The following is a 16,308-nucleotide window of genomic DNA, read 5'->3' on the forward strand; positions in this document are numbered from 1 at the left end:
GTACCCTTGCATTCAGATGCAACAACGAAGCGACAGTTCAGTACTTCACCAAGTGTTCTGTTGTTTTATTGTACATCGCCAATGCTGGTATTCATCGATTTAATAGGCTGAAAAGCTAAAGAAGACAATGATGCAATCCAGCAGAGTATAAAATGCTACCCTATCTGCAAACCTCTGCTTGCCTTACACGGTGTGCTGTGAAATTTCCTTTGTTCATTTTTTGACACATTGCTAAAACATGGAAGTAAAGCGTGGCCCACTTTATTGCTCGTCTTTTAATCTGTTTTTTTTCTCTCTCTCTCTCTCTCTCCCTGCAGCAAACTCCAGTCTCCTGGGAGGTGGCGGAGGTAAGCTCGTGTGCCGGTTGACTCAGCGTTTAGCTGTTTTTAATGCTAAGTTGGTCAGACGCGCTAGTTCCGTTTGGCTTATCTTTCATGGGAAAAGATAGGGTGGCGAGAATGCCTGCAGCCAGCCAACACGCTGCTGTCTGAGTGGCCATTCGTGCAGCATTCCGTCACGGGATTGGACAGAGCAAATAGCACCTGATGTACCAAAGGGCTGGACCGATCATGGTGCCACCGCCCACTCCAGCAGTCCTCTTTCAGAATATTTCCAGGCCCCCATGACATGATTGAAGTAATCATTCCACAGGGCCTTTGGGGGGGGGGGCTGGTGTGATGAGTGGGGTCGGGGCGGGCTTAGGCCGGGAATCAACCCAATTAGAACATCACTTTTGATCTGGAGCAATGCACTGAACAGGGTCAAGGCACAGTAAAATAACCAGACAGGCCCATTCTTATATTATATATATATATATATCTTTGTGATCAGCTCACCAAGGGTTTCTCTCTCAGGCCATCTGTGAGAGCTGTTTCACAGTCTGTGCAGACAATTAGCAGTCTGTCCAGAGGAGCTGAAAGACTACCCGTGTCTAATCAGTCTTTCCCCAGTGATTACTATCTGATCTGATGCTTGGTTAAGCCCCCGGAAGCCTGGCGATTGTTCCGGTACGTTCCGAAGCCCGCCGTCGTCGTCATCTGTGAAAGAGGAGCCCGAGCGGGCTGGCAGATCATTCCTTAGCCGCGCTCCGATTGGGTTCAGAGGTCACGCTCGTGTCGTGACAGAGAAGCCATCTCCCCACGCAAAGTTCCGTTTGAGAGGCATCTCTGTTGACATATTCCCCTCTCCTAGAATCCATCGTTCAACCGTTTTCTTTTTTCAAATTCATATTCCTTGCTACAAGTTTAGCGTATTTGAAACGCATTAAAAGCAAACCAGCTGTTTCCTTTTTCTACCATTTTCTTCGTAAAAAAACATACTAGTTTCTTTTCCTTATCCTTCAGCGTATCTGACCGAGTAAACACAAGTCCTTTCAGGTCTGCGTGTTGAATCAGAATGCGTGTTATTCCTGGCGTCTGCAGGTGAACAAACAGCTTCTCTGAAAGTCGAGACCATGTTTTACATTCCACCTACAAACACAAAGTAATGTAGGGCATGCTTTATTTACATATTTTCAGAGTGATGTTGTGCTGGCTTGCTGGTATCACACTGGACTGAAAGAGGTGAAGGTTCTCAGTGAATGTGTATTTAAGAGAATGATGAATATCAGCACAAAAGCAGAGCCTTTTTTCTAACTGCCTTTCTTATGTATGTTTTGCATGTTTGGCAATCAACCCCCAACCAGCTTGATTCCTTAATTGTTTCTAAAACGAACCTAGCAGTTACTTACATACTTTTGGTTCGTGAGAAGAGAAGATTTTTTCCCCCCACTTCTGTAGGATAGTGATCTTTAAAATAACAGACAGCCGCGGCAGCAGCCACTGCGAGGGAATCCGAGCTTGACATCTTTCCTCTAGCAGTTCATCAGTGTTAATACGCCTCTGCAGGCTATCTTCTCCTGGGGGGGGGGGGGGGGGGGGGCAAGAAAAGACAATGAACTGAAGGTGACAGAATGGGTCCTTTGCCAGAGCGTGAGGACAATCTTGTGTAAATACGCGTGTTTGTCAGAAGAGACGTATGGAGTGGAGCTATCACTGGGGAAGAGGGGGGGGGTGAGGGGGGACAGGGACGGGTGGAGATAGAAGCCATTGTGGGTGGCGAAAGGTCATAGCTTTTATCACCTGCAGACCTCTCTGGCAGTGCGCCCGAAATACCCTTTTTTTATCTGGAAGAAAACAATGCCGTTCTATCTTTGCTGTTTAAGCTACATTTGCTTAGGGTGGCTTTATCTGTCCTCCTTTATCAGTCTCCGGGTGATGCGTGTGGTTCTGTTTTCTTTCCCCTCTCTCTTTCTTTCCCACCTCCCCTCCTCTTCTTTTAAAATTTAACACGCGCGGACCTTTCGAGGAGGGGCGGCCTCCGTCCTCCGTCCTCCGTCCTCCGTCTTGTCTTGAGGACGTATCTCGGGATCGGTTTTCAGAGGATCCGTCTGAACAGCCGCGACGTTCCCTTATCTCTGGTGTTTTTCAGCTTTTTTTTTCCGCTGAAGAGGTTTTTTTTCTCTCTTTCTTGGGGGAATCGAGGACAGTGCCGTACCTCTTGAACTCTGCCAGCCTCCGTGAGGTGGAGACAATGGCCTCCGTGTCAACGAGCCGCAATAAATCTGGTGGCGTTAAACTGGAGGAGATTTGCTCTCTGTTACTCCACAGTCCGCTGCCTTTACTCCTGTGCGGTGCCGTGTGCGGTGAGACAGTGTGGCGGTGAGACAGTGTGCGGTGTCGTGTGTGGTGAGACAGTGTGGCGGTGAGACAGTGTGCGGTGCCGTGTGCGGTGAGACAGTGTGCGGTGTCGTGTGCGGTGAGACAGTGTGGCGGTGAGACAGTGTGGCGGTGAGACAGTGTGCGGTGAGACAGCGTGGCGGTGAGACAGTGTGGCGGTGAGACAGTGTGCGGTGAGACAGCGTGGCGGTGAGACAGTGTGCGGTGCCGTGTGCGGTGAGACAGTGTGGCGGTGAGACAGTGTGCGGTGAGACAGTGTGCGGTGAGACAGTGTGGCGGTGAGACAGTGTGCAGTGAGACAGTGTGCGGTGAGACAGTGTGGCGGTGAGACAGTGTGCGGTGAGACAGTGTGGCGGTGAGACAGTGTGGCGGTGAGACAGTGTGCGGTGAGACAATGTGGCGGTGAGACAGTGTGCGGTGAGACAGTGTGCGGTGAGACAATGTGGCGGTGAGACAGTGTGCGGTGTCGTGTGCGGTGAGACAGTGTGCGGTGTCGTGTGCGGTGAGACAGTGTGGCGGTGAGACAGTGTGCGGTGCCGTGTGCAGTGAGACAGTGTGCGGTGAGACAGTGTGCGGTGTCGTGTGCGGTGAGACAGTGTGGCGGTGAGACAGTGTGCGGTGCCATGTGCGGTGAGACAGTGTGGCGGTGAGATAGTGTGTGGTGAGACAGTGTGCGGTGTCGTGTGCGGTGAGACAGTGTGGCGGTGAGACAGTGTGCGGTGCCGTGTGCAGTGAGACAGTGTGCGGTGAGACAGTGTGCGGTGAGACAGTGTGGCGGTGAGACAGTGTGGCGGTGCCGTGTGCGGTGAGACAGTGTGGCGGTGCCGTGTGCGGTGAGACAGTGTACGGTGAGACAGTGTGCGGTGAGACATCGTGGCGGTGAGACAGTGTGGCGGTGAGACAGTGTGGCGGTGAGACAGTGTGCGGTGAGACAGTGTGGCGGTGAGACAGTGTGCGGTGAGACAGTGTGGCGGTGAGACAGTGTGTGGTGAGACAGTGTGCGGTGAGACAATGTGGCGGGTACGTGGTGGGGCTGCGTTCCGTGAAAGCGCGCGGTCATCGTGTTCCTTACCGCCGCAAAATTAGGTGCGCGAGGACGTTTCGCTAATTGAATAACCGCTTCTTTTCTTTATCCGATTTAATCCTGTCTGAACAGAATGTTCTATTAGCTTCTTACCAAATGCGACACGCTTCTGCTAAAATCAACAGAAAGTTACACGTTCTTGAAATTTGAACATTATAAGGTTAGATAAGTGTGTGTGTGTTTGTGGTCAGACGGTAATTATGGACTTATGGTTGGGTGAGTCCGCTATCTGATGTTCTGTTGCGTTTTATCTTGTTTATTTGAATGGCAGCACAGTGGGTACTCAAAATTGTTCTTTTCCTTGGAGAAACGCAGGCGTGGTCATGTCCTTTCCTCTTTTGTACCAGGAACAGAATTTTCTTTTTCATTTTTGTTATATAACAATCGTTCATTATATCTCAGACAATGTAGCTATGCAAATTCCAGAACAAATAAAAAGATTATTCGTTTCTGCATTGGCTTCTTAGAATTTGAAGCGCTCCGGAATTGCATTGGACACGGAACAGAAGTGGCACGGAGCTCGCTTCCTCTCGACAGCCATGACAGCGGATCACAGCTGTTACACAGGCCGTGGTCAGGCATGGAGCGTGTGCAAAGTGCGCGCTATACGTAGCACGTTCGACTGGCACGCTTCGCTTCCGATGTAATTCCCTCTTTGACTCTTAAAGTGGGAATATTCATACCACTGAACACGGTGTGACTTTGATGTTATTTCAAGATGCCTGCCAGCATTGAGATTGAAGATCATTGCTGACTAGCAGAAAGTCTATTGGGGGAAAATACTCTACATATGCATCGTAGTTATTTCAGGGTGATTTTTATTCAGAAGACAGAGAAAGCTCTTTTAGGCTACAAACGTAAATGTATCAAAGTGGGAAAGCACGCACGTTTCGGAGAGGTGTTGGCAAGAATAGCATGCCGCTATACCAGATGCATTTTAAATGGTGCGGTTCACATTTGAACATAATTACGCGTGTACTGGGTGGAGATGATGTGACGTTTCGATATGGGGATGGGACATTGACGCAAACTGCTAAAAATAAGGGCCTTGCTGCGCTGCTTCAAGCTCTCGCTCCACTGGCAGGCAGGCTCAGTCCCGGTAGCACGGTCTTTGATGTCTTTATTCGGGCGGGAAAGGGCTCATTAGCATTCTAAACATAACCGGGCTCCATTTAGCACGCCTCTTTAACGAGACCACCCAAACAAAACGCTCGCTCGCTTCGCAGTCTCTCCTCGAAGCCCTGGCAGGATTCTCGAACGTTCTCGTCGTCGGACCGTGACCGCAAACAGTCGCTCTCCTTAGCTTTAACGACGCGGCAGAAAGCAACGCGAACGGTCGCCAGCTACGGTTGCACGGTTCGCCCGTGACGTGCTCGATTCTGCCTTAATGATTATAAACGTCGATGCTTCACTGAGTCGCAGGAAGTTGCGATGGATCTCCAAAAGCTCTCAGTTATAATTGCTATTTTGTCCTCCAGTGCTTGCACCGCACACTCATTCTTCTTCTGTGGTGGTGGAGTTGACTCGCCCGCATGATGCACAAAGTTCCATCGCAGCAAAGGCGATGAGGTCTGTAGGTCGTGCAGGTGGATGGCATTAAAATGTTTGTTTGAGGCTGAAGAGAGAAAAGGAGAAGAACTGACGCAGGGCCGCAAAAGCAATAGTTTTTAATCACACTTTGAATTGCTTATTGATGCACTGATACTTGACACTTCATCTGCTGCACTCTTCTAAACACAGTGGTTTCCTCATTGTTTATGAAAGTTGTGATTTATACTATTGATAATATGTGGCTGATCTGACTTTTAAAAACTCCTGTAGTTCTGTAGCTCTGTAAGCTCTAAATTTGCCTCGCTGCCATTCTCTCCGTCAGTCTTCCCCAAGATTGTTTATTCAGTAACTGAAGAGTTAGGGGGCAGGGGGTGGAACTGGGATTTGTCTAAGCATGCCCTCACTCATGATTGTGTGTGTGTTTGTGTGTGTGAGAGAGAGCAAAAGAGAGAGAGTGTGTGTATGAATGAGAGAGTATGTGTGTGTATGAGAGAGAGAGAGAGAGAGAGAGAGAGTGTGTGTGTGTGTGTGTTTCAACTGCCTCTATCATGGCTGTGACCCCCTTCTGTCCTCTCCTTTGCTATTTGAGCCGAGAGGTCGGTGGATGTAATTGAACAAAGGGCAACAATAATAAATAATCAATATGCAATGGAATGCCTTTATCCCAGGGGGATAACATAAAATAATAAATGAAAATAACAAACCCCGGTGAACACTAATGTTTTTCCATCTACGTGCTGTCTTTTCCCTCTGAGGCCTTGCTTTCAGATAGAATTAAAGGACTACTAATTCCTCTGGCTGGCACACTACCTGTGTTTGTGCTTTAAAAGCCTTCTTCCCCCTGTCTGAAGATTAATCCGAGGAATGTTCAGCAATGTGGAAAGCGTGTAATTCTTATTAGTGCTGCCATCCCATCTGTTCTGCTGGCTCTCATTGCTGCCTCACTTGTCCATTTGTATCTTTGATGCAAGTTCAGAGGCCATAAATGCAAACAGCACTCTTTGTTTGATCTGCTCTTAAGTGTAATTCCCCTGTCGTACAGTATCTATAACAGCATCTTGTGCTCAGGCCAGATTAGTCTTTCAAAATGAAGGCAAAGTGTGGATTCTCAGGATGACGACGATGATGATGAAGATGAGGATGTTGATGACGATTCTTCTTCTTACTATCATTATTATGTTTTTATTTATTTATTTTAATTTTAAAAGCAAAAAACATCTTTACATCTTTATCATCACCATAATACTACTACTACTACTACTAATAATAATAGTAATAATAATCATCATCATCATCATCATCATCATTCTGCTGTATGAACAGTGGGGACAATCTGATGCCAGTGTGGAAATCTGTGTATGTTTATGAGGCTAAAGCCAAGCTTCCATTAGCCTCTTGTTTCACTTCTGGCTCTGGACACGATGAAATGAAGAAAATGTAGCAACTCCATGATTTGAGCATCTTCCATCATTCGCTAGGCACTTTACCCCTTATGCATTCTCTGGATTATGCACAAGACATAACCCATATGGTGAGCTTACTGCGGGTTTAACTCATTAAAATCCACTGGCAGAACCCATACGGTGATCTTACTGCGAGTTTAACTCATTAAAATCCACCGGCAGATGAAGTCTATGATTTATTTATTTTTTTTATTTACCTAGATTCTTTTGTGTGCTTCCCAGATGATTCATTTTGGTTTGATTGGTCAATGCTTGGCTCCGCGCTGGGAATGCCCGTGTGTTTACGGCTGCCCTGGTGCAGCCGTGCAGAGAGGCACGTTACGTCCCCAGCAGATTCTCCTCATGCCGCAGACCACAAGCCAGGGTTTGCACAGGCCTGAGTCAGAGGAGGACTCCCAGGTCCCAGGTGTCTCAACCCTCCCTTACCCTGGGGTACTGCCGATTTCTTTATTATTTAATTTTTTTATTTGTCATCTTCCATTACACCCTAAATTTGCACCCCACACCCAAATGTCCAATTCAGGAACTACGTACAAGCGTGCTCATATACGCCGCCTGCTGTGAGCTCGGGAGAGTGAAGACAACTCACAGTTCTTCTATGAAACTCACGCTGCCCACCAGCTGCTTCTTTTCATACTGCAGCCGCCAGCTGCGGAGGAGACCCAATCATACGCATGCGCAGAGAGAAAGCCACGGACAGCTCGCGTGGCCAACTACAACTTCTCAATGTGAGAAAGACAAACTGGCTGCCATTAGGGTTGTGTGAGATGTCTGGGTGGAGTGCATGCCATGTCTGTACATTCCTGGCCCTGAAGTCATAGGGGAAGCACTGGAGGAGTGGACAACCTTGATAAGCTTACCGGAATACACAGCTGTACTGTAAGCGGATGACAGCCCGCTGGCCTTTGGTCTTCTTGTGCAATACCATAGATGTGTCAGCATACAATGCACTTGTGATCTGGACTCAGGTGGACCCAGGATGGAACTGTGGGAAACTTCACAGGAGGAGGATATTTTATTGAGCATACAGAGAAAATTACACATTCCCTGAACCCCAGCCTCTGGGTTATTGAAGTGGAGGAGTCTGATCCTGCACCACCTGATGCCATGTCTGCCATTCCCTGAAAGACTGCAAAACCTGCAAAACTTATCTCAAATTCAAAAGTGCATCTGCAGGTCTCACGCAGACACTCACACTCACATATATATATATATGTAAAAAAAAATTTTTTTTAATCTAACATGAAAGTGAAGCGAAGCAAAGATATCTGATGTAGCTGGTCTCTGAACATACCAGGAGGATCAATAGCTTTTGCCTTAAGGAGGCCTACTACTTTGTCTCATCTCTGCATATTTACATATCTCAAAATAGTACACATGTAGTGAAAGTCCGTGCTTGCTCCTTGAATGAACGTACGGACGAAGTGTTCAAGGCGGCTGTTCCTTTGTGCAGTGAGGACGGGGTTGATCAAGCTATTCTGGGCATCCATTTACGTGGAACAGCAGTGCTAAGATGAATGATGTCACTGACAGTCCTGTCAATGAGAGGCTGTATTAAGGCCAGCTAGGAAACTATTGTTTATTACGCCTCCCAGTGACTGGCAGACATAGCATAGTGACTAATCCAATGATGCGGGTGTCGACGGCAGAAGTGATATTGATCTGGCCTGGCCTGTCAGTGAAGACGATGCGCGGAATTTGGGACAGTGTGTCATTTTTCAGACGTACCCATAAACGGCTGACGTTGAAAGGCCGTCCCAGACCGGCCCTCAGACGGAAACGGTCTTTTTGTACATTTCAGTTCGGAGGTAGAACCTTCTCCCCCAGGCTTCTCATCCAACAAACTGACGTCCGTTCTACTGGAAACTGGAAAGTGGCCATGTTGCTCAGATACCGTTGGCTTCTTTTAAGCAGAGCTGCGAGATTTGTCTTTGGCTCCAGTGTGTCACGTTGAGTAGCAGCACATGCTGCAAGTGTGAGCTTTTTCTGAGCTTCCTGCCATACCCCAACCCCATCTCCCCCCCCCCCCCCCCCCCAAAAAAAAACCACACAATCATTAACTTTCCAGACACATGTGCCAGTCGATCCATTCCAGCAATGTAGGCGGTTGGGGCGGGGGGGGGGGGGGGGCGGGGGGGGGAGTGTCAGGTTTGTTTTATTAACATTCAATAAGAGAAAGCTGTGCTCTGTGGGACCCTTCAGCTGAATGTAAAAACTTGCTTTGACTAAAGTAAACTCTGGAATTGTGCTTTCGCATCTTAATACTCATACTCTAGACATCATACGTACTGTGCAACAACTATTTGGAAAAAAAACAAAAAAAAAACGTAACTCAATTTAGCGAGTGCTGGAGCATATTTTGTTTTGCCTTTTTTTGTTTTTCGTGCAATTAGAGAGGTAAAGAAGGCCGCCGCGCCCGTAAACTCCTGCAAGGATTTCACAAAAACGTCCGACGGGGCGTGACGAGCGAGCCGCCGGACGGGCACACACCCCGAGACAAACTGGGCCCTGTTTCGGAACCGCGATGACCGGTATTCGCACATATTAAACATTTCCCCGTGGATTCACCTCCAGTTGAGTTGAGGGAAGGGTTTTGCGCCGCTGGGTAGGTTAAAAAAAAAAGCCTTTCGATGGCTTTCAGTCTAAAGAGAAGCGTTGTGTCCCTTCCACAGCCGGCGATTCATTCGTTTCTGTCTCTTCGCATAAATCGCACGTCGTCGCCTAAATAATGCTAACAGCAATCGTGCCATCAGGCAGTCAGTGGCATCGCATGAACTCTATAGGCATTTAAGTAAAGCAGTCTTGCAGACAGCTAATGCATGAGCAGAGATTATTTTTTCCCATTACCTGTCAGTTTAGTGGACTATTGGAATATAATCACTATTTAAAATTGTAACTTTTCTAGAGTTTTGGTTTTATAAGCCTGGGTATATATCCCCAAATCTGCTTGGTTTTCCAGCGAGCACATGCAAAACAGGCATTTCAGTGTCACTGTTGTGCCATGATTGATTGCATTTATTCATTATTCATTATTATTCATCAATTCATCATTATTCACTGTTATTCATCAAAATGTTCTTTCAATAGGTCACCTATCCAATAAAGGAGAGTGCAGAACATATGAGTTGTTCTTTTACCAAGGTCAATGTATCATAATAGTTAGCGTACTCTGGTTAATGTGCTGTTACTTGGGCTTAATTGATTTGCAAAATCTATGCGAACAATCCCTTGGAAAGCCTTTGCATAGTCTGTCCATCCATTATCCAACCCACATATTCCTGGTCAGGTGGTGGGGGTGGAGTCTATCCCAACATTCATTGGGTGAGAGCAGGAACACCCTAGACAGGTTGCCAATCCATACCGGGCACACTCACCATTCACTCAGACTGTCATACTTATGGCCTCCAATTAGCCTAGCCTGCATGTCTTTGGACTGTGGGAGGAAACCAGAGTACCAGGAGGAAACCCACGTGGACACGGGGAAAACATGCAAACTCCACACAGATAGGCATTCAAACCCAGGGCCACTGTAAGGTGACAGTATTGACCCAAAGATTTAAATTTTACAGTCGGTCAGGCAAACTGCAATCTGTCTTTAATGTGAAGAAAACCTCTTTGAAGGGCAAAAATTGATTTGTTTGTTCATTTGTTTTATACACTTAAGACTATGAGTTATGCAACGTTTATTCATTTTTCTTCTTATTGTTATTATTTTCACAGTGGATGGCTATTTGCTTTTGAGGTAGAGGGAATAAGATATTCAAGACTAATGTGACAGTTTTTTATCTTCGGTTTTCAGACCTAGTCCACTCCTCAAACATACTCTGCATCGCTGTCCTCTGTAATGACGTGGCTGCACGCTTATGACATTCTGTGGCGCTCTGCTCGTTGCTGTTACCGTGCAACGCAGTGGCCTGACTGGGACCTGTTTGTCGCTGCTGTGACAGGCTCCTCCCTCTTTGATAAGGCCCCGCCCTTTCCTGGCACCGAGTTTTGTCTTGTGAAGGTGAAGCTCGCTCAGTTGGCGGTGGTCAGTGTTTGAGAAATGCTCTAACCCCACAGTACTAACTGGATTATAACCGGGCAGCACGCACCAGATCCCCACACAATGCATCAGTATTTCTGGGTCAGGCGGCTGAGGTTTGTGCCTAGGACGCTGGCCAACCTAACGTCAGAGAGGATTTATTTAGAGGACCCCTGTTCAGTGTGACTCTTTCACCTGGGGGACGAGAGGATGAGGTTCTGTTGGAGCTGTGGAGGAGAAGACAGCGTGTGACCAGTGCTGTCAGTTGACTGAGGGGTCAGTTTGCATTTTCATGCCTGTGGCTCTGGAGAACAGCATAATCCAACCTGACATCCTCCGCTCATTGACCAGAGCAGCCCTTTGGTTGTTTCCATCACCTGGATAATGTGCGATATTATTTCTGATTCATGATTTTTCGTTAATGGAATTGGTTCTACGCCATAGGTATGGCACTGCCACATTGGAGGATGCTAGCTGAGAATGTTGTGTTGAACAGCACAAAAAACTTATTTACGTTATTTCTTTGTTGGTTTGTACGTGTGCTTGCGTGCGCGTGTGTGTTTCGCTCATGAATTTAAATGAGGGAAATATTCTTTCTGATAAAGGAAAGATATTTTGATAGAAGAGTTCTGTAGTTTTTACTCCAGCTGTAGTACTATGACATGGTGCTGTCCCCTGGGTGGGGGAGAGAATACAGCCCGGGAGGGGGCAACAGGAAGTGGAGAGAGGAGGCTGTAGGCCGTGACACGGCCCTGACACTTACAAGTGCAGATGGGCAGTGGCCTTTAGCAAACCAGCCGCCAACTGTCAAATGTTTTTCATCTCTTCAGTCGCGGTGTTGTTCTAGGACTGAAGAGATGATGATGATAAAAGAGAGAGAGAGAGAGCACTGTGGGAGAGAGAGCTAGAGAGCTGGAGGGGGAGAGAGAGAGAGAGAGGTTCAATTTATATTCATGTTCTAATATATTTCTGTATTTATAGTATAGTATGTACACTTACAATATTTACAATATTTATGTATTTGATGCCAATAAAGCATTTCAAATTTGAATTTGAGAGATAGATAGAAAGAGAGAGAGAGAGAGAGAGAGAGAGAGAGAGAGAGAGAGAAAAGCCGTTTTTGTTTTTCATGTCTCCTCTTTGTGAAGGACATCTCCAGGGACACAGACACTGTATTGCTCCTATCCTGCTGAAGGGGGGGGGGGGGCGCTTATCAGAGTCGGGGGGGGGAGGCAGGTGTTGGGGAGACGTGGACCCCCGTGAGCGGAGCCGGTTTCGGCGTCCCGCTGGAGGAAGAGAGCCGCACCGTACCTCTTCCCACAGAGGCCCGGTCTTAGACTGCGGGGAACGCCTCCGGCCTCCCCTACTAATCCTCCTCAGCAGACACTTCATTATCACCAGCGCATTCTACACACTGTGTGTAAACACCATTCTGGAGGGCTTTCTGGAAGTCTGACGGAGACAGTGTGGGAGCGAGCTCGACGGAGAGAGTGAGAGAGAGAGAGAGTGCTGTGGGAGAGAGAGAGCGCTGTGGGAGAGAGAGAGAGCTCTGAGGGAGAGAGAGAGAGAGAGAGAGAGCCATGTGTGAGAGAGAGAGAGAGAGAGAGAGAGAGAGAGAGAGAGAGCGCTGTGGGAGAGAGAGAGAGAGAGAGAGAGAGAGAGTGCGCTGTGGGAGAGAGAGAGAGAGAGAGTGCCGTGGGAGAGAGAGAGAGCGAGCCGTGGGAGAGAGAGAGAACGCTGAGGGAGATGGAGATGGGGGAGAGCGAGAGAGAGAGAGAGAGATGGATGGAGAAAAGATGACAGGGACAGAGACCTTTTAAAAGCAGATAAAGGTGTGCTATCACTTTTTAAAACAGCGATACTCTTTTCTTTTCTCCCATGAAAAACTGTGTAAGAATATATGTGTACTGTCTTTGTGATACAGACTTCACACATACTTTAGATAAACTGACTGCTGTTTTATCTGGGGAAAAGGGAAAAAAAACCCATCTTTTTTGCGAGATGGTTCCCTGCCCCTCTCAACCCGGTCCAGGTGGCTTTGTGGTCAACTGATAAAATATTTGAAATTGTGGCCAGCTCCTTAAAGCCAAACAAAACACAGAAGCTATTGCATCCATCTGGCTTGTGTTGTATATGATGCATTGTCACAATGCCATATATCATGAGGAATATTTTATTGAGTGTCCTACGAATTTCCTCTGAGTCATTTTGGTTTATTTTTTTGCTTGTTTGTTTGTCTATTGCTGGAAAAGCCATTTGTAATTAAAATTAACCAATTTGTATTCTGTTTTTCGCCTTGGACTTTGGATAGCGCATGTAAGAACTATTCTACTGGGATGATTAATTGAAGCCAGACGAAAAGTCCAAAGAAAAGCCACTCTTTGCTTCCATGCTGCAATGAAATGTGCCACATCTGTTTGCTGAGCTTCTCATTAACATATCTAAAATGGCTGGTATAGAATACTTAGCGGAAAATAATGGGCACGCTGTAGACGGATTATTTGAACTTGTTTTACTGACACATCAACAGATCTCCCTGGTGACAGTTAGAAGTTCTCTTATGCAGGAAACAGGCAGTGCCAATGGCTGTATAAATGAGCTTTGGCTTGAGAAGTGAGCTTTTATGGTCCTATAGTGGATCTAATTTAAGGAGATCCTGAGATCCCTTGAGATACTGTTTATGAATATGCAGTCACTAAAAGGAACATGTACCCTTAAGTTCAGCCTCTGCTTTCGAGTGCCGTGAACGTTTTTTGTCAGATGAATTCGTTTGGACTGGAGAACTTTGTGTTTGTTTCCGCAGTGGAAATAATTCTTTCAGGTAAATGAGGAAGACCGAAATGCGGGCGTTGCCTCCAGTTGGATCACACGAGCCCCTTGGCAGGGGCCTCCGGCACAACCTGCTGGGCGGGTAAACTTGGCTCCACCCACCCCACCCCCCCCCGTGTTAGAAGCTCCGCCCCTGGCGTTTCCGCAGTAGCGGCTCTCTCTGAGCTCACACGGTTTATGGTGGAATGACACATCCAGGCTCGTTTACACAAGTCGACCTTCACCTGCTACGTAAACCCCCGACAGCGGCCTTGTGATCCCACGGCCACCGAACAGCCTCTGTTTGCACTGCGTGATGCCATTAAAGTGCCCTCCCAAGGTCTCGTATATGAGGAACAACTTCAAAAGGTTCTACTGAACTATAAAATGTTGTTTATCGTCTGATGAAGCCGATGGCTATTTTATTTGTTTATTTAATGTGTGGCGTTATCTGTAGTGTCCCGGATACTGTCTGCGAGGCTGTGCCAAGCAAATGGTGGAGGTGGACGTAGTGCATTGTGGGTACAAAAGGCAGACTCAGAGTTCATGGCTATCATTTATCACAAGGTAAAAAAGACCAAACATGAAGTGCTGCAACAGCTGAGCTGTGATATTAAGGGTAATGGTGGCGCTCAGTGGGATTTGAGCAAGCAGACCCCACACCAGGTATCAAGCTAAAAAGCAAAGTGGTGAGTTTGCTGTCAGGGCTCTCAGTGAAAAGGCCAGCCTGGTGGGAACGTGCTAACATGTGTCCAATGAGGTAGCAGGAGAGAAGCTGTAGCGCAGAGGTCTGTGTTCGTGTGCGTGTGCACGAGGGTACGTTTGTGTCAGACAGTAACTGTTTTCGCACATTTTGCCAGTTTTCGCACATGCAGAGCCAGAGTCAACATGCCGTACGGTCCTCTGGCAATTCTCCAGCTCAAGACCTAATAACGTTTATGGAAACGTTCCGTTTTGACCTTTGTGGAAAAAAGTCGTAGCATTGAAGGACCAAGTGCTCCAAACTTGACTTGTTTCCCAAAGACATAATTCTAATTACATGGTACCTTACTAACTAGCTCTACAGTACATACTGTCACTGTTAGGGTGCACTGGCAGCTGGAGGCTTTTTTAAAGCAGCAGAGACTCGGTTGAGGAACACCAGTGGTTTATTTACAGCAGGTGCTAACCCTATGAAGAATATATACAGTGCAGTTTTTACGAAAAAAAAAAAAAAAAACAAGCAATAGAAAAATAATAACTAAAAATAATAGTACTAAAACAAAGTAGTAGGCTATGTCAACGTCAGACCCTATATACAATGTTTTACCTACAGTGGTTGAACACTCTCTTCCCTGAAGAGCTCCTTAAATAGCTGTAGCCAACAACCCAACAACCCATTTAATCAATTAGTACATAATGGACATAAAAGTACAAACAACAACAATTTTAACAGAAGACACAACACTGCTATATTATACATTAAACAAGACAATTAACAAATAACAGAATAGAAGGTGGTATTTCACTTCACCTACTATTTAAAACATTCAGATGCAAATCCCCCCTATTGCATTCTAAGCAGTGCTTGCGCCTCCTGGCAACCCCTCCTGAAATACTCGCTTGGTACTGGCCGTGCTTCGTTTGCCAGTTTCCAGCTGATCAAAGCGTGAGAGTTTCGTATTTTTCCCTCGTTAAAACAAAAGAGTTAAACACAATTTAATGCGCGGTTTAATATAGCCTAATTAAGTCATTTAAAAAATATATCTGCGTACATGCAGGTTGCGTATCCCACAAACTCCTTCCCCAAACACAGTTGCACAAACACAGTTTACAATTTATGCTGGCAAGATGTTAATAAGATTGCTAAACACATTTGTGCACAAAGAGTCCAGGCGCAGGGCTGTAGCACAAAATTCTGGGCCCTGTAAATAAGCAGTCTCTGTCGGCCCCCTTCCTCTCTTGATCCATGTCTCTCACGCATCATTCCAGGCTTTTCGAGGGCCCTCCCCCCATTCGGGCCCTGGGTAGTCGGTCCCACTTTTCCCCCCACTGCGACGCCCCTGTCCAGGCGTCTCTTCTGACACGGCTTTGTCCGTAACGGTCACCACCACACAACTGCGTTGTGTAGTTCGACAAATATGTGTGCACGTTAAAGTGTGGCCGGATGTCAGCTGAAGCTATGATTCACTTCTTCTCCTTTAGCAAGCTGCTAACCATTAGCTAGCTCAATACAGTATTTCGCGTTCCATACGTGAACAGCTGCTAGAGAGGCAGTAGGCCAGATGTACGTACATAAAACTTATGCCACAAATTGTGGCTTTACGAGGGTATGTTGGTGTATACGCAGTCTGTGTGAAATTAATGTGGTATTTACTACTGCTAGGTTACTGCTATTTACACAATCAGCACATTTTGCGTATGAAGAAGAGTTTAAAATGCACTATAAAAAAAAGAAACTTAAATTGTCGATTGAATCAATCCAGATGCAAGAGAGTGTGATGTTGCAAGGAGCGTGACTATTGCCGGGATGGAATGGGAACATTGTTTGGGAGATTCTCGGTCCTATTTTGTTTATCCCGAAAGAGAAAGCATTTCAATGGCCGGGGGTGTGTCACAGAAGTCACAGATGACTTTTGTCTGTTTTTGTCTATTTCGGCAGTTTTGGATGGTAACTATAAT

General features: G+C 46.6%; 1 protein-coding gene across 3 annotated transcripts in view; it reads left to right on the top strand.

Annotated features, from left to right (window-relative positions):
- macrod2 (mono-ADP ribosylhydrolase 2) overlaps positions 1-16,308 on the top strand; it is a 562,649-nt gene that overhangs the window by 158,377 nt on the left and 387,964 nt on the right. For all 3 annotated transcript variants that reach the window (XM_035400443.1, XM_035400444.1, XM_035400445.1), the window contains exon 4: positions 318-347. In XM_035400443.1, coding sequence (XP_035256334.1) covers positions 318-347 — 30 coding nt within the window. The remainder of the gene's footprint in view (positions 1-317; positions 348-16,308) is intronic.

This window comes from Anguilla anguilla, chromosome 18 (genome assembly GCF_013347855.1).
Source record: "Anguilla anguilla isolate fAngAng1 chromosome 18, fAngAng1.pri, whole genome shotgun sequence".
Taxonomy (NCBI): domain Eukaryota; kingdom Metazoa; phylum Chordata; class Actinopteri; order Anguilliformes; family Anguillidae; genus Anguilla; species Anguilla anguilla.